General features: G+C 46.0%; 1 protein-coding gene across 1 annotated transcript in view; it reads left to right on the forward strand.

Annotated features, from left to right (window-relative positions):
* The first annotated feature begins 201 nt into the window (after positions 1–201).
* The window catches only part of CD74 (CD74 molecule), a 41,910-nt gene continuing 23,198 nt past the window's right edge, over positions 202–18,913 (forward strand). The window contains exons 1-2 of the mRNA XM_085617710.1: positions 202–675; positions 8,932–9,110. Of these exons, the coding sequence (XP_085473836.1) occupies positions 401–675; positions 8,932–9,110 (454 nt within the window). The 5' untranslated portion in view covers positions 202–400. The remainder of the gene's footprint in view (positions 676–8,931; positions 9,111–18,913) is intronic.

An 18,913-nucleotide genomic window follows, 5' to 3' on the forward strand; every position in this document is an offset into this window, starting at 1 on the left:
GGCCTTGAAAGTTGCGTTAAACTCATTTCTTATAATTGCTTTGCTGTTTGCAAATCTTCCTGAATTAGGGCAGAGTATCGGTGAGCGCGAGTATATTGCACAAACTGAAATATGGTAAAGCTTTACGCCCCAGTGGCGTAATGCAAATTGAGGGTCCCGTGAGTCTCCCAATCCTTTATTGGCCATGGGCTGAATGTGGTCACTTTGAAGGGCTGGGGCCAGGGCTCCCCTGCACCGCAGGGGCTGCAGGAGACTGCGTTACACCCCTGCCTTAAACAGGAGTTGCGCGCCGTCTGTTTCTGGTGCGCCTGTCGCTGGGCCAGCTGCACCAAGCGTGGGTCCGTGAAGGCTCAGCCAGAGCTCTCCCTACATAGAAACAAGTGATGCGGCCGAGCAGCCAATGGGAGCGGCTCCTCCAGCACCTGAACCGAAATCTGAGGCAGGCAGGGGGAATTTACAGCTTATGAGACGCCTGCACTTTCATTTCCCACCTCATTGTGTTACCGTCGACCCACTAAAAGTTTCTGCTGTCGCCCACAACTTGAGAGCTAGTTCTGCACGTATCGCGAGGAGGAGAGATACCGGACCAGCACAGACGATGGCAGAAGAGCGCCAAGACCTACTGGCCAACCAGGAGATGCCCTCCGTCGTGGGGGGCGAGCCCGCACCACGGGGGTACGTATGGCTGGAATTCATCCACCAACTTGTTGTATCAGCTTGTGTTATGTTTTTTGTTATTTTATGCATGGTCACAGGGTGCATCTTGTATGCAGTAACGCAGATCTTGCATAAGAGTGTAAACCTGCCCACGGGTCTTAAACTGATGTAACTCCGTGCGCGCACTCTGCCAAGGAATCCGTCAGTACTCGGTTGGGAAAATGTAGGGTGTCAATTTAGGGACACTTATTTCTGATGCCACCCACGGCTAGTCCAGCGCCTCACACTGACCACTAAACCCTCATTCTCACCCTGCCACCTGTGCCATCTCATTACAGTGCCCTTTCTTACACTGTCCACCAGGGCCCGTTTTACTCTGCCCACCAGTGCCTGCACCCCACGCAGCATCGGTGCCAACTCATAACATCGTCCAGCAGGGCAGGGCAGCCTTCCACAGTGGCTTTACGCTTACATTCAATCTCCCGAGGTTGAGAAGAGTGTTTCTTCCTTTGTCTGTTGTGCGGAGGAGAGAGAGGCCGACAAGGAAGATGGAGTGTGACAAAGAGGGCGTGACTGCCCCCGCCCTCATCTCACAACTGACATCGAACTAACACTGGCTGTTAGGTCTGTCTTTTAACAGCACAGCTGGTGATTATTGTTGACCTATTGCTAACAATATGCATGGAGAGGGTTTTTGCTCTATCCCTTTGAACCAGTGTTTTATTTTCCAATCATGTTTCAGCTATTTGTTTGAGACTTAGTGAATGACGTCTTGGCTCAGCCATTTGGAGTAAGCCATCCCTCTCTTCCTTAATACTGTTGGCTGTTTGGTGTATCCTTCCACCTCCATTCGAGCGCTTGCATTGATCTGCATGAGTGACTACTTTACAACTATATCTCTCGGTGCCCGCTCCTACTGGCTCCTCCCTATGCATCTCGGTTTAATCTGCTGACGGAGCAGGCATCATTCAGCCAATTAAACCAAGAACTTTTGGTATTGCCAACGCTTGTGGATTCTTCCAGGCCAGTCCACTCTGCCGGTGCATTTCACTTGTGAGGATGGAAAGTCTCCTGGGTGTAGTTGGGCGATAACTGTGCTTGGACTCAGGATTGCAACAGGATTCATCCTGCAGCCCTCAACCCTCCTCCCCCCCCCTCCCCCACCAGAGCCACCCGTCGCCCCCTTGCTTGAAACAAATACATCGCAAAATAACCTGATGAAAAAGAGAAGCCTTTGGCGAGGAAGGGACAGCAAGGGCTTCAACTCCTCACTGAAATTATGTTAATCAAAGACAGAAACATACTTTTGAAATGCCTACTTCTTAGGTCTCAAAATGTGTGACTGGCGCCAAGCAAGGAGAGGTGCTTGGGTGGTGATGGCCAATATACTGCCTTATCGCGCACTACCTCTGGGGCCATTGTTCAGGACAGTATCAACATCTTTCATTAAACCGACATCGCTATGGCAGACAGTATTAATACTGTTGTTTTTACATGAATACTTTTGTCATGGGTGTGAAAACTCCTGACAACACTTATGTAATATCATTCTTGATCACCCTGGCCAGTAGCAGTGTCGTTATTATAAGTAGGAGTACACTTTAAAAGTATTTAGCATAGTATTGAAATGTTGTACTATCATCAGTATGGATATTGTTAATAGTGTCGTCATTAAAGTTAGTTGTAGCATTAATGCTGTCCCTAGTGTTACTGTTGTATTGTTATCTGTATTGTTAACACATCCCCTCTTGTTCTCTGGGTTATTAGAAATGCAGAAAATAGTACAGTGTTTTTTTTGCCCAGGGCCTGAATGTGTTCTTTGCTAATTTAAAACCATAAAAACACAACTAGGACTCGATCAGGATGGACCTGCAAAATGAAGTCAAGTGCTGTACGTGTATGAAAAACAGTTGTGCAGTGTTAAATATATGGCCTGGTCACTTTGGTAACCACAGCAGTCAAAACCTTTATTTTTTGTACAGTTAATGCACAGAGTGAGACTATTTGGGAGAGCTCCAAGAAGCCTGGAAATCCCCTGCCTGTACTGACCAATCAGAAGCCTGGCCGTCCATGACCTTCCTGTTGTCAGGCAGAGTTTAGTTAAAGTGGCAAAGACAAGAGCCCGATTTCAAGTTCAGTCTTAACTGGAAATCCTCCAATTGCTGGAGGTGGCTGATGACTCTAAATACATATGTAAAAAAACATCAGCTTAATTTCATCCTCAGTGCTATGCTTCTGATGGAGTAAATTCAGCTGGCGGTTTCTCCGTGTTTAGAGTTTGCTTCAGAATTTTAAAGCTTTCATTTACCACCGAACTCTGTACCAGGCCTAAGGGTGGCTCCAGTTGTCTCGCTGGGGGGTGGGCACTTGGATAAATACTGCCTATTTTAAAATCTCTGTAAAGTATTCTGTCTTCTAGGTGAGGTGATTTAGTGCCAGATGCAATGTGTCTAACCTGCTTGTCTCAGTTGCGACTCATTCTCCTAGAGTTGGGTAATAATATTATGAAAACTCAAGTGATTATCCGTTTTATTGTGTTCACTATAGAACAGGTTAACACAATTGTATTATTAATTTGGCTTTATACTAATATTGTCACTTTTATCCATATCTAGCTTATTCAGAGTGAATCCACATGTTTTGTAAAACAAAACAACAATTCAGTAATTGAAATGTTCTTCAGTATGTCAGGGCACTCATGAATGCGGGCAGGTCTTGGTGTCTTTAGATACCCACGCTTGAAATCTCCCAGCCCTAGTCGATGGTAGAGGAGACCCGGAGCATTTCTGGAGGATTGGGGGTTTGGAGACTCTTGTTGTCCCAAGAGGTGCAGGACAATCAGAAGCGCATAGTAAAAAGATACTAGCCGTCTGTTTCAAGCAAACAGATTCACTTTCTGCTTATCTGTGTCAGTTTTCCCTCTAAACACACAAGTCCTAGCGAGAGGCCCACCGCCAGCATATATTCGTGCTCTTTCATACGGTAGGGGAGTCTTGGCTTAGTTCCGGTGGAAAGTCTGACTTTCCAATGAAAACATGGGGATTTAAATGATGCCTTCACACAATAGCCCAAGTGCTCCCGGGGAAGAAAACTAAAGTGCTGGTCGGTATCCTGGGGTGGCCCAATTATTTCAGCTGTCAACCACTGTAAATACACTCTTCAGCCATTGGAACCCTCTTCCTTTCTCCCGGCAGATCCGTTCGGATCTTTCTTTTCACCCATAAGAAGCTCCCTCCTACTATCAAGAGGTCTTCACCGCCCCTTCTACCATCAGATAACTTCTTTGTTTCTTCTGCTTCCATCTGAGTTATCCTCTCACTCTAGAGCTATCAGTGTTATACTTCTGCTCTTCAGCCCTTAGAAGTTCTGCTCTTCAGCCCTTAGAAGTTCTCCGTCTCTTAAGGAAACCAAAGTGCTTCTGCCTGTCTCTGACTTCTACATCAGATATCATTTCACCAGTCAGTCAAAAGAGGTCTTCTTCTCCCAGTCCATCATAGGTCTGAGACCTTTCTCCAGGCATGGTGGGGCTTCTGCCTGTTGAAAGCCCTTCGGTCCTCTCTCCTACCATTGTGAGTCTGTTCCTCAACCCTCGACTACTGACACCCAAGACTCTAACCAACCTTAGAAATCCATTTACTGCCACGTCCTTTCCAGCCTCCTCCTTCTCTCCAAAATCAGCAGTTTGGAAACCAGGGGGGTTATTTACAAGCCCCTTGTGCCGCCTATGTGTCACTTTTAATATGTGAAAAAGATACCTACCGGCGACGCAAGGGACTTGTAAATAAGCCCCCAGATATGTAGTCCTATCCGACTGGGAAGTGAATTTTTCTATGGAGATGGAAACCCCAGATGACATAAATATATGAAGTATCGCCGATTTGTGGGCTCTGAATGACAGAGGTTCTCTGTTCTCAATGGCGTATATGACAGAAAGAGACAGTGTCCAGTTCTGAAACTGCACCCGTTCTGGTCGTTATGGTGCGGGCAGATTTTCGGCAGCCAAAAGGGATTTGCAGAGGGTAAGGAGCGCCCTTACGAGAGCATCAGGAAATAAAGGGGAATTCCTCAGGAGGCTTAGTGTGTGCGTGTGCGTGTGCGTGTGCGTGTGCGTGTGTGTGTGTGTGTGTACACAACATATATTTAGTGTCAAGGTACATATATGTGGAGTTAAGATTCGCAATTCTATCATTGCACACACTCTGAGGTCTATTTACTAAGATTTAACGCCATGTTTGCTTCACAAAAGTGACGCAAAACGGGGCTAAATCTTTATTCACCTATTTAATTTCCAGTGTAAAACCGGTTTTATGCTGGAAAATAACTTGAAAGTAACGCAAAGGAGCGCATAGCACAGCTTTGCATTACTTAGCGCCAGGGGGCGTATCATGGCCGGTGCATCGGTGTTCCAATGCAACCACCCAAGGTTTGTGACACTAAGCCCTATTTACTAAAAAAAAAGTAGACAGGATTTAGCTTCAGAAAATAGAGCCCATTTCAAATAGACACTATACAGGAGAAATGCTTTAATTTCTCCTTTCTTTTCTGACTTTGTATGTATGCTGCACTGTACAGCACACTACAAAGTGGAAAAAGGTTTCAAGTTAGTCTAAGCATGGTATTTTGTACTGGAAGGATTTTCTTCCAGTACAAAACCTATGCTAGACTCATGGAGATAACCTTGCACAATGGTGCAAAGGTGTGTTCGTGGCGCATGTCAGCATATTTCTGTGCCGACGCTAGAGAGAGGGGAGGAGAGTGCCATATTTCTGTAACTATGGCGCTCTCTTGCTATCTCCTACTCATGCAGCGCAGCATTTGTGGCTGCTTCACTGCGCTCCGTGAGAATCCACCTAGTAAATCTACTCCTTTCTGTCTCTGATGCCATGGCAGTGAAAATAAATGTGGGCCAATACAAATGCTAGTTAGAGTAATTATACTCATAGACTTGCATTCACAAATTCAAGTTTATTACCACAGTACAGCAAGTGACATCAGAAAAACCCCTTTTACTTCCTCTCAGATAGCATATAACAATTATTTTAAACATGGAAATAACTCTCGTAGTAATATTGTACGGTGGAACCACGCATACAATTAACACACATGCCTTTACAACAAGGCCATTTCCATACAACTGCCTTTACAACGCATGTCTTTATCAATCAAATCTTTAACACGGATGTGCCTTTACCATGCATACTTTTTCAACGAAAATTGTAACCTCAGCTACCCTAAACTCTAAAAACACCCTTGCCACCCAAATAACCACACCCTAAAAATACCCTTAACCTCCAAATACCGATACCCACCCTAAAACCTAAAAATATCCTTGCCACCCAAATACCCTCACCTACCCAAACCCTAAAAATACCCTTAACACCCAAATGCCCATACCCACCCTTAACATTCTTTTACCACCAAATACCCTCTCCCACCCTAAACCCTAAAAATACGCTTACCACCTAAATACTCTCACCTACCCTAAACCTAAAAACACCCTTGACACCCAAGTACCCTTATCCACCCTAAACCCTAAAAACACCCTTGCCACCCAAATACCCTCACCCAACCAAACCCTAAAAATACCCTTAACACCCAAATGCCCATACCCACCCTTAACATTCTTTTACCACCAAATACCCTCTCCCACCCTAAACCCTAAAAATATGCTTACCACCTAAATACTCTCACCCACCCTAAAACTAAAAACATCCTTGACACCCAAGTACCCTTATCCACCCTAAACCCTAAAAACACCCTTGCCACCCAAAACCCTCACCCATCCCAAACTCTAAAAGTACACTTACCACCCAAACACCCACACCCACCCTGAAAATACGCTTATCTCCAAAGAGCCGCACCCTAGCTGCGGCCCGTGCAGGTAAGAGCGGTGGGGCCGGGTTGACAGACAACCATAAGGGACAATTAATGAAATAAGGGACAATTAATGAAATAACCAATTTTCCCTCTTAACCCCCACCCGTCCCCACCGCTTTTACCAGAATGGGCCACAGCTGCTTCACCCACCCTAAAAATACCATTACCATCGAAATACCCTCACCCACCCTAAACCCTAAAAATACTTTAACCACCCAAATACCCTCACCTACCCTAATCCCTAAAATTACTCTTACAATCCAAATACCCTCACCCAACCTAAACCCTAAAAATACCTTTACCACCTAAATACCCTTACCCAACCCATACCCTAAAAATACCCTTGCCACACAAATACCCTCGCCCACTCTAAACACTAAAAACACCCTTGCCACCCAAATACCCTTACTCACCCTAAAAATACCCTTGACACCCAAACACCTTCACCCACCATAAACCCTAAAACACCCTTGCCACTCAAGTACCCTCACCCACTCTAAACCCTATAAATTCCCATGACACCCAAATACTCTCCCCACCCTAAACCATATAACACCATTGCCAACCAAACACTCTCACCCACCCATAACCCTGAAAATACCTTTGCCACCCAAATAGCCTCACCCACCCTAAACCTTAAAAATAACTTGCCAATAGCCTCACCCACCCAAAACCCTAAAAATACCTTTATCACCCAAATACCCTTACCCATCCTAAACCCTAAAAATACCCTTACCACCAACTGTCTACACCCACTCTAAACCCTAAAATACCCTTACCATACAAATACTCTCACCCACCTTAAACCCTAAACATACTGTTACCACCCAAATACCCTCACCTACCATGAATCCGAAAAATACTCTTACCACCCAAATACCCTCACCCACCCTAAACTCTAAAAATACCATTGCCACCCAAATTCCATTACCCACCCAAACCCTAAAAAAGAAAACCTTGCCACCCAATACCTTCACCTACTCATAAACCCTAAAAACACCCTTACCCATATATATATGTCTGTGGGGGTAGGAGTACGGCAGGGGGTTGAATGTTCTTTAATTGCCCTGCTTTTTGTTGAGTAGAATCAGCATGTACTGGTGGCAGCATGCTCGTTTTTACAAAGTTACAATCCTTACTATAATGGACATTTACGAACATGCAGCCAGGCTCACTTAGAGATTATTGCAAAAATGAATCATGCTATCATGGCGGACATGAAAGAAAAACAATTTGGAGGATATTACAGTCCGTCTTCCCTTATAGCAATATGCCTGTCCAATGATCATGGAGAAGGAATGGGTGAAATTGTGGGCCAAAGTGAATCATTTGTAAATGGCATTGAAAAAGGTAAGAATGCTGAAACACGTCTGCCATATTACAATTGGAGTGAAGTACTCCAAGTTTGCCTTTGGGGAAGTTTGGTGAACTATTTACTTCGTGACAACTACAGTCACGGCAAAATGCCATGGCATAAACCATGTATGTAGATCCGCAGTGTTTAATATGCTGCTTATTACCATTGTTGAGGAAGGAGAGGTGCATCATGACTCACTCAGGGGTTCACTTCTCGTGAGTCATGGCTCCTCCCCACAATCAACAATGATAGTAAATAGCATGGTATTCAATCCATGGTTACATTTCTGTTTTTTATTGTGAAGGATCACAGATAACAGGCTATTCCCAAAAATTGATTGAGACTGCCAGAATATATGATTGAAATAATCTCTGCACTTTGCGATAAAATATTTATATTCTAAATGTGTGCATAATTTGCCATCTGTGTTGCACCCTTGAAATTGATATGTGCACACATGTTGCACACACACGTGTGTGTGTGTAACATGCAACGTTTAAAAATGCACTTTAGTGCATTTTTCAAAGTTTTTGCTATTTCAAAGTTTTTGCTATTTACCACCATTATTTTTCGGTAAATAGCAGACCCTAATAGCGAAATCGTTATTTTAAATGGCATCTTGTATTGCATTTAAGGAAATCGCAATTTGCAATTTTTGCTTTTGGGATGATGAATCCCAAATGCAAAAATACCGGTCGCAAAGGGGCAGATTCTGTGAATCTCCCCGTTTGCGACCGGTTTTTACTTTGATGCATGTGGGCCCATATGTTTTATCAATGTCTCTCATATCTCCTAGCTCTGCTTTCTCATTTTCTCGCCGGGCTCTGCTTTCTCCTTTTCTCGCCGGATGACTTCTCCCTGTTTGTCCTTCCTATTTCTAAAACCCTGTCTATCCTTCCTCGTTCCCTATTTTTCCAATCAACACCCTTTTTTCCTCTGTTGTGCCCGCATCCGCCCTACTGACCTCATAACATTTTCTTTCCCCTCAATCTTTCTGTACCACTAATTCTCTCCTTCCTCTCACTCCTTGTGTCCCACAGGGTCTCCTGCAGTCGGGGAACAATTATGTCAGTATTGTCGGTCTTTGTGGGTCTGCTGTTGGCTGGCCAGATCGCCACTGTTTATTTTGTAGCCCAGCAACATGGCCAGATCACCAAACTCAAGGACTTCAATACTGAGATGAAGCTGAAGATGTTGTCAGATCAGCTGGCCAAGAGCCGTGAGTACTACCACCCTGAACACCTAACATCCTCTACAGTTGTACCACCCACTATTTAACACCTCTTTCTATTCTCATCAGTTAGCGAACGCTGTGTTATTTGGATTTGGTGTCATACTCATTGAATGTAGCTTTTGCAGCTCAGTGTAATCGTGGCAGATGAATGTATTCCTTCTGTCCTCATTTAAGGAGTTCATCATTTAAAGAGTTCATCAATGTACCTATAGCTCTTGCAAGGCCTAAACTGCCTAAAGGGGCTTCATCATCATGAGAGTTACATAGCTGTTTAGGCCTTGGGGCATCCAAGTTCTTTGTCGAAAGAGAAAGAGGAAAACTAGATGATTAAAGGGATAGATCTTGAGTGCCAAAATGGCATGAGCTTATTTATTCATGATTGGTAAACGGGGGGTTATTCCAAGGTGCTGAAAGAAGCTTGGGTCATATTATTACACACAACTGGAAGAATACCGTTTTGGCTACATAAAGCTCCGTAGCAGAACAGCTTGAAGCAAAACAGGTGTCGGTTCTATCAAGGTTTAGTCTCATTGTACATTTAAGGGGAGATTTATCATTCTTTCATGCAGCGCAATGCAGCGAGCCATCTTGCTGGGCTGCGTGAAAGGGGAGGAAAGCACCATAATCACTATTATACGGCTCATTCCTGTCCTTTCCTAGAGCTGGCACACTTTTGACTATCTAGCACCAACGCAGGCACCTTTGCCTCATGTTGCAAGGATGCCTGCACTGTAGCGAGGATTGTTTTTATGCAGTAAGGGGCACCTTACTGCACCAAAACAATCCTCAGAAGCATTTTCCTCTTTCTAAGTGTTCTGCAGAATGCAGCACCCTTAGAAAGAGGAAACAACGAGGAGAAATAAATATATTTCTTCTTGTTGCGTTTCTGGTGGAGAGGCGTATAATTCTGATGCATTCTCAGATCTACCAATGTTGGTAAATCTGCGAATGTGTCAGAATCCATGGGTGGCCATGGAATGCCTCCCTGTCGAAGAGGAACGCTATTCAGGGATCTGAACTGTCTTGTGTTACTCTAGATTTACCAACCCACCCAGGGCCACACAAGGTGGCCTTGCGTGGCTTGATAAATCTCATTTAGGTTTTATGTCCATCTTGTTTGACGCAAGGGCAACGCAAAACCTTGATAAATATGCCCCTATATTTGCAGTTTTGTATAACTCACAATAAAAACCAACATTTAAAACACTTTTTTGACTCTAAAACTTGATAATTATATATATAAGGTAAGTGAGTAAGGTAGCTCTTATCCACAGTCTAATATTCCCTTGTACGCCCACATGAGTATAGAAGGAACAGTCACCTGCTCTAAGATAATTGTGCGTAGGGGGCCAAAAGGTGTTTTGCTGGAGCTTAGAACCTAGCCTGGATGGCTCCCAGAAGATGGCTTGGATGAGTCACAGTGATGCAGCCTTTTAAACATCAGAACAGCAGATCCACTCCCCTTAGACACGCTAGGGTAGTATGCGTTAGGTATGAATACATTATATTACAGTATTAGTATGCAAGCATTTTGTTTTCTGTAATCAGCACATCTTTTTCACCATTCTCAATGTTAATTACATTATTCTGTTTCCTTCTATTCATCATTGCAGAGCACGTATATTACTCAAGAATCACAATGCTTCATTAAATATTGAAACACCTTACTATGTATTTCTTGTGCTTCTCTTTGGGTATGCATGAGTGACTAAGCAAAAGGGTTCTAGATCTGTTACCGTGATTCCTTCAGGAGTCAGGGTTGTGATTTTCTGAGGTCTTATAATCTCTCTGTTACCTGATTGGGTTTGGGGTATAGATGGTGCACTGTGATCTAACAGGACAACATATCCTGAGGGTGTCCTCCGAGTCAGTCTGGCACAATTCCAACTTCTATGTTGTCCAACAAGCGTACAGTTTTTACTAGGAAGTATAAAGCTGTACGACATGGCACATTTCTATAGAACAGCTTATGCGTCTACATTAGAACCTTAATCTTCATCCTTGCCTGCACTGGCTACCTGTGCAGTGATTTCCAAGAGTGGCTAATCTGCACTCAATAGGGGAGTGTCGGGGACTACCATTACAGCTTCATATTGGACAATATGCAACTTCGTTGTAGTCTTTTTTTGAGGTACCAAATCTCGACTCGACTCCTCCGGATGAATGGACTGTGCCAAGCATAATTTAATGATGGATTCTGCAATCACAGCGTTAGCTTCATAGATTACAACATTCAGAAGTCAAAGAGCATTCCCAGAATTTTTTTATTTTATTTATTGAAGTTTTAACCACACATATACATGGTATAAGCACAGTTATACATTTACTCTACGCAGTATTACTCAAAATTACAGCATTATGCACATCGTGAAATAGCAAAACGGCATACAAAATAAAGAGAAAAGGAAAAATAAGTGTGTTTCTCCAATGCGTCCTACTGCTTTGAATGGAGAAGAGGGAGCAATGCGAGTGAAACAACAGCACAGTTTACACATTAATAGTGATAGGAACATAGCAATTTCCGCTATTTGCTTTGCAAATCTGAAGGTCGAGTTTCCGACCCTACGGGGGGAGGGGAGGTTGGTTATGATCCGACTGAACACTGAGTAGGGCTGATCCAAATGTATAGGGGTAAGTTACACAAATTAGTGAGAGTTGAAGCGGGTTATCGGGCTGACCCTGTCGGAGAGATAGCTGGCTCCTGATTCGAACCATCCACAAGAGCGACATCACGCCCATTGAGCCAAGTAGTGAAAGGTTCCCATATGTCCAGCGGTCTAGATGCAGTAGGCATTAGGTCCCAAAATATCGCCAACTGCTCTTGGCAATAAGCAATGTCACGTACCCACGCAGCTACCCGGGGGGCTCTTGGGACACCCCAATGTATAGCTTGTCTTCGCTTTGCAAGCAGCAGCATCATGGCTACCAATCGACGTTTTGCCAGTGGTATTTCCCCTACGTGTCCTAGTAGTGCCATCAGTGGGGTGCACTCCAGTGACAATCCGGTGACAGCTTGTATTGTAACATACACCTCTTTCCAGAACTCAGCAATGGGCGGACAGCTCCACACAATATGGAGAAAGGCTGCGGCTTCATGTTTACATTTCCAGCAGAGCGAGTCCTGGCGAAGACCCAGTTTGTGTAGCTGCATGGGGGTGTGATATATCCTATGTATAAATTTAAAAGGGTTAAGCCTCATAGTTCGGGGATAGGTGTTTCAGCTGTGAGCAGCAGAATGACCATTGCTCATCTGTGGGTAATTATTCAAGGTCCGCCCTCCACTGGGTTTGTGCCCCAGGAGCAATCCATGGGGTGTGTGTTTGCGTAAGGGTATATAATCTAATGATTAACCTACGGGGTGAGGGTGTGGCTAAAATATGCTCTAACGGCTGCATGATATGTGGGGTGGCGGGAAGTTAGAGTGTATTGCCTTGCAAGTGGCTCAGAATTGAAAATAAAGGAATATGTTCAGAAGTGGTATTTGGGTGCCTTCTGGTTGTTGTGGCTGCTCTAGAAATGTGTCCTGTGGGTACAAGTCCCCCAATGTGGCTATGCCCATGTTCCGTGCTTGTGTTATGGAACCCCATCATTAAGAAAGGGGAAATGCGGATGGTACGCCACCGGGGTGGAAGTTGCGTAGAGTAGTGGTGTCCCAACACGTTTTCTCAGACCTTCCCAGGCCCAACGCAAGGTTTCGACAGTATTTATTTAATTGGCCAGTCTGCGGTAGGGTTTGTACAAGGCCATATGTAGAGGAGTAGGATCAGCCACATCTGTTTTGATGACCACATCTGGCTGGAAAGGGGTGGGATGCACCCAGAAGCGAAGAAACTAGGCCTGAGCACATAGAGCTTGAAGTCTGGCGCACCCAGTCCCCCTAAAGAAAGCGGGCAAGTCAGTAATTCCCAGCTCACGCGACGTTATTTGCCTGGCCCAAACCAATGCAATCACCAAAAAGCGTAGGGAGCTAAAAAATGCCTTGGTCAAAGGTATTGGTACATTAACAAATAGATATAAAATCTTAGGAAGAAATATCATCTTGGTGATAGCGATTCTACCAGCTAGGGATAGAGGCAGAGCAGCCCATACTTTCGATTTGCGCTCCAGCCAGTCTAATAATTTGCCAAAGTTAGGGGCATATTATCAAGCCAGGCGATAAAATTATCGCCGCTTTAGCGGCAGAAAACTGCCGCTAAAATGGCGATAATGGGCTTGATAATATGCTCTATGGAATTCCAATTGAAGCCCATGTTAGATGTGAAGGACGTCTAACATGTGCTTCAATTGGAATTCCATAGAGCATATTATCAAGCCCATTATCGCCATTTTAGCTGCAGTTTTCTGCCGCTAAAGCGGCGATAATTTTATCACCTGGCTTGATAATATGCCCTTAATTCGCCATATGTCCTGTAGGTCTCTACTCAGCCACACCCCCAGGTATTTTACTGCCCCATCAGCCCATTTAAGTGGGAATTCTAAGTCAGCTGTCAGCGGTGCCACAGTGAGAGGCAAAATAGATGATTTTGACTAGTTGATCTGTATGCCAGACATTCCACCAAAGCTGAGGACCTCTCTCAGCATGGGGTTCAGGCTTTCATCGGGTTTACGGATGTATAACGTGATATTGTCTGCGTACATCGATATTATTAGTCCTCTGTCCGTGAATCCCAGACCGCGGGCGGTATGGTGCGGGCGAAGTCTGGCAGCTAAAGGCTCCATCGCCACCGCAAACAGCAGTGGTGAGAGTGGGCATCCCTGCCTGGTGCCGCGGGTTATAAAGAATGGTTCTGATATTAGATTATTCACTCTAAGTCGGGCTGTGGGCTTAGTATAGAGCAGACCAATTAGTTTAATAAAGTTGGGACTGAAACCTAATCTTGGAAGTATCGTGAACAAGGCTACTCCAAGGAGTCAAACACCTTGGTTGCATCAAGAAACACTGCAATGGCAGGGAGTTGGGGGGTCTAACTGTTGTACCGTGGCGAAGAAAGTGCGCAGATTTTGAGCTGTCGACCTGCCCGGGATGAATCCTGATTGGTCTGGTCTAGCTATGAGCGGTAATAATGCCTGTAACCTGTTGGTTATTAGTTTGGCAAGGATCTTAGCATCCACGTTAATTAACGACAGGGGTCTATATGAGTCACAAATATTAGATGACTTATCTGGCTTCAGTAGGGAAATAATAACTGCTTCCCTCATAGTCGGTGGAAGAATTCCAACCTCCATAGACTCCTGGTAAGCATCCAAGAGTCTGGGCGCCAACTCCTCCGCATAAGTTTTATAAAATGTTGTGGTCAGACCATCGAGCCCAGGTGCTTTGTCACCGGGTAAACTGCCAATGACTTGAGTAATGTCAGCTTTTGTGATCGGCTCGTCCAGGTATTTTCTGTGGGCGTCACTTAACCAGAGTAGCTCTAATGATTCTAAATATTCAACATGTTCAGGGTGGGGCGTTGTTTGAGTTGCTGAATATAGCGAAGCGTAATATTTTGTAAGGTGTTTATGTGTAGCTCATTGCCCTCTAACTGGGGATTCTTCTTCGTCTGGTAATTCGGCTATGAAGGTAGGAGATGTGCGCTGTCTGAGTGCAGTGGCACGTGTCCTACCAGTCCGGTCACATTCCCCATAGCTATGTGCTCTTGTGCGTTTCCCTAAAAAACGGGTCTCCCTCTTCGCTTCGTCTTCAAATTCTGTTATTTTCTCTCGTATAGTTGCTAAGTGTCTGGGTTCCCTAGTTTGAAAGAACATTTGCTCTGCAGATTTGATCTCTTGCTCCAGGTTTACTATAGTAGACCTAATAGAACTCAACACTCCTGTTTGCTTGGAAATGCAGGCCCCTCGGATCACTACCTTGAACGCCTCCCATAGCGTCCAGGCTGAGTCCATCGACCCTTCATTAGTGGAGAAGTATTGTGTTATGTCAGTCCTGATCTCTTCTCGAAATACAGAGTCCAGGAGTGCATGCGGTGGTAGGCGCCAACTAAATGCGCGTGGTAATGTTTGAGGTATCTTCCAACGTGGCATCAGTGGAGCGTGGTCAAACAACGTGCGTGCAAGATGTAGGGTGTCTATGGTCCATGAGGCAATATCAGAGGTAATTAACCAATAGTCTATCCTAGACCAGGCGTTATGTTGCGTAGTAATACATGTTCCCTCCCTAGTGGTCGGGTTACGGATACGCCAGATGTCCATAAGCCCATGTTCAAGGATACTGTTATTAAGTTGTAGGGCAGCCCTAGGGTGTGGGTTGCGAGTAGCACCTATTCTGTCCCAGTCATTGTTAAGAGTGACGTTAAAGTCCCCTCCCCAAATTTTCGTGTCTTCTCCTAGTGTCATTATTTCAGCCCATACATTGAGGAAAAGTTTTGGGTCATGCACATTTGGACCGTATATTGCCACTAAGGGGGTCTTAGTTGTCATGAGTGTACCCGTTAAAATGAGAGCAGGATCTTTATGTGTTTGGGCTGTGGTCCAGCCAAGTCCCCATCTGATCAATATCGCTACCCCCCTGGTGTAGTTAAAATAGGGGGCCGAATGGATCTCACCCCAATATCTATTCTTCAGTTTAGGGTCAGAATCGGATTTCAGGTGAGTCTCTTGGAGGAAACATACATCTATGTGGTGCCTGCTTAAATAAGTATAGACCAACCGTGCTTTCTTAAAGTCATTAATCCCTTGCACGTTCCAAGTAAGAAATTTAGCCTCGACATTACTCAATATACGACATAAATGGCACCATTGTGTGTAAGAAGATCGGACATTAGAACAACAGAAAGTACTGAATAAGCAATATTTCCTTGCTGCACATTGTGTGTAAAATAAGAAAAAAACTGCATCGTGAGAAAAACAAAATTGTAAAGCACTTCATGCGTGCTCTGCGTAGTGAAACACCATGCGTCTGGATATACTGTATTCCCCCCCTTTCCACCTGCCACCCACAACAGCCTCCCAATCAGGTTGAGACTTACTGCCACCCTTGAAATACCCTGTGAACAAAACAAAGGCACATGGGAGATCTCCCTGTGGGGTATGGGACGTAGGCTGTAATCTGCAGCGAAGCAGGTTGACCAGGCTTTTGCGTTTGGTGCGGAATCTGTCAAAGGAAGAGCTTACACACTTGCATTAACATGAACAGTGCATCATGTTCAACTGTGGCCGAAACACCGAACACATTTCTTATAATTAACACAGTTATGAAGCTATTGGCGAGTTTAGGTGCAGTTATACCCGAGAGGCAGATCAGTCATTGTCGCTTAAGTTCTGTTCCGCAACGGGGTGTTGTGAGGAATGTGGTGGCGACTTCCTTGCACATATGAGCTTAGCATATTTAACCTCTTCAGTGCCCATGACGAGATAGTCTCGTCATGGAGCACGGTTGCGCTGTGCCCATGACGAGACTATCTCGTCATGAACCCCACCCACCAGTGCAACGCCCGGCACAGGAGGGGGATAGGGCGTGGCACTGAAGGGGTTAAGGGCTGACTTAGCGTCAGTGAAAAGCTGCGCCTTCCCATCAAATTTGACTCTGAGCTTCGCTGGGTATAGCATAGCATAGGGAATCGAGGCGTTCTGCAAGATACATTTCGCTGGCGTGCACTCTCTGCACGCCGCCTGGACAGCGGGCGTGTAGTCAGGAAAAAAGGAGAGAGAGTTACCTTGATGAATCACAGGGCTCTTTTCCCTAGCCGCTCTGAGGATTGCATCCTTGTCCCTGTAATTCAGAAGATGTGCGATTATTGGGTGCGGCGGGGCACCAGGCGGCGGCCGGGGACCCAAAGAGCGATGCGCCCTCTCATCGATAAGAACTTGCGAGCGATTTGGCCCAAAGAGGTCTCGTAGCAGATTCTCTATGTAGGGTTCCATCTTCGGGATTGCTGTTGATTCAGGCAGACCAATAATACGGAGGTTGTTGCGCCAAGAGCGCGCCTCCAAATCCTCGTTTTTAGGTCGAGGACTACCGGTCTGCCGAAGGCAGAACCGGAAGTCGAGATTTAATGTTTCCTAGAGTGGCTCCTTAGCCCGCCTCTCTTTTTGCCTCTCCTCCATTGGCTGGCTTCCTAAACGGAGGCCCGCCATTGGAGGAGAGAGCTGTCCCTCCAAATAGGCTCCGTCTTTTTCAGATTCGGGGGCGTGTTCCTTGCTGTTCTTTCCACTTTTTAGCCACGCCCTTTTAGAACAGCAGGAACACGCCCCCGAATCCGAAAAAGTTTCGGAGCTTCCATCCGCCATTGTTTTGCTGTCCTCTGGCCGTGAGGATCTTCGTGCTGTTGTGAGTATAGTTGGCGGCGCTGCCCTTCGATGAGCAGGGATCCGCACCGTGCCTTGGACGCCTTTCCCCCTTGTTTAGGACTTGTGCCCTGATCCTTTGCCCTCCCAAAAAACAATTCCTGGAGCCGGGCATGCTGACCTCGCTGCCCCGCACCCTACAGACTCTGGGCTCCTCCAATTGCACCCCATGCGGCCTCGTTGCTCTTGTACTGTCCCAGCGCTCCACAGACCCACCCAGGCTCCGTCCTCCTCCTCACCCTTTTGCAGCCCCTGTGGTCTATTGAAACCCCCCTTCCAGACTCGGCGGATCTCCCTTGAAACCCGTGCCCCCGTACACCCGTAGCCCTCCCGTAGTTATGTGCTCCGTTGCCGATTCAGATCCCTTACCCAGACCGAATACTCCCCCCCCCCCCCCCCCACCCCCACCCACGCCCCGCGTATGTGTGATAGCTCTAAAACACTGCTTGTACCCATTAATTGTTATCATTTACATAATGGTGTGGTTGACATTAAGGGCACCCCTCTCATACCCAACAGGCGTTGCGCACCCACCGGAGTCGTAGTGTGCTCACCGGACTCCTGTCAAGTCTACATATTTATTTCGGTGATTTCTATAAAGCGCCAACTTGCAGTCGCTACAGAGCGCTGGCGGGATGGGCAGCAGAGAAAGGCTTGGTAGAGTGCGGTGGGGTGTGGGCTGTGCACCCCTGTGCAGTATTCCGGCATCACTCTCCAGCTTGTACTGAAGGGTGGCTGGCTTTCATGCCTCACTAGGCCATATTAGAAGGAGCACAATTTATGAACTGCAAGTAACAAAGGGATCGCGGTCTTTAAAGCAGTGACCCATCCCCTGCTCTCGGCTCCCTCGGTGCTCCTGCCTCCGGCTGGCGCTGTTCGCTCTCCTCCCCCTGGCACTCGGGGTCCATATGTCATTCTTGCTGCAGTTAGGGTTAAAAAAGAAAGCTACTCTGCGTGGGTGTCAGGCCGAGCCGTACCGAGCAGAAGCAACCAGTCCAAGAGCACACGGATGCATTTCCCCGAGGAGAGTGTCACGGGAAGTATGATGCTGGGGTAATTGGATATCTAAAATGACTGTTGGTGCGTTCATCTGTCATGGGTATGGTAAGTCAGCCTGGCAGGCAATGCACTAGGTTTAATGTATTCGTGAAACCTAAATACGTTCTTCATAGGGTAGTTCAGTGCCAATAGTCTCTGCGGTGAAAGGGCGATTTCTTCCTTGGTTAAGTCAGTCGCTGTGTGGAAAGTGGCACTGGTAGCTCAGTCCCCCCCACACACGTGTAAAGCGCAGGGCCCCGTGGGGGTAGTGCACGTGTGTTGTCTGTGTTGAGTCGGCTCTTTTGTCTGCGCCTGGCACATGCTGCAGGGAGTCGCTCTGTTCTCAGACAGATAAACAACTGGTTAGAATAGGATGTTCTGAGCTCGGAGGCCCTTCTTCTGAAGGCAGAAAGCGAATGAGTGTGTGTGTGCTGTACAGAGGCAGTGGAAACAATGAACGCAAA

This window comes from Triturus cristatus, chromosome 7 (assembly GCF_964204655.1).
Source record: "Triturus cristatus chromosome 7, aTriCri1.1, whole genome shotgun sequence".
In the NCBI taxonomy this organism is placed as follows: Eukaryota; Metazoa; Chordata; class Amphibia; order Caudata; family Salamandridae; genus Triturus; species Triturus cristatus.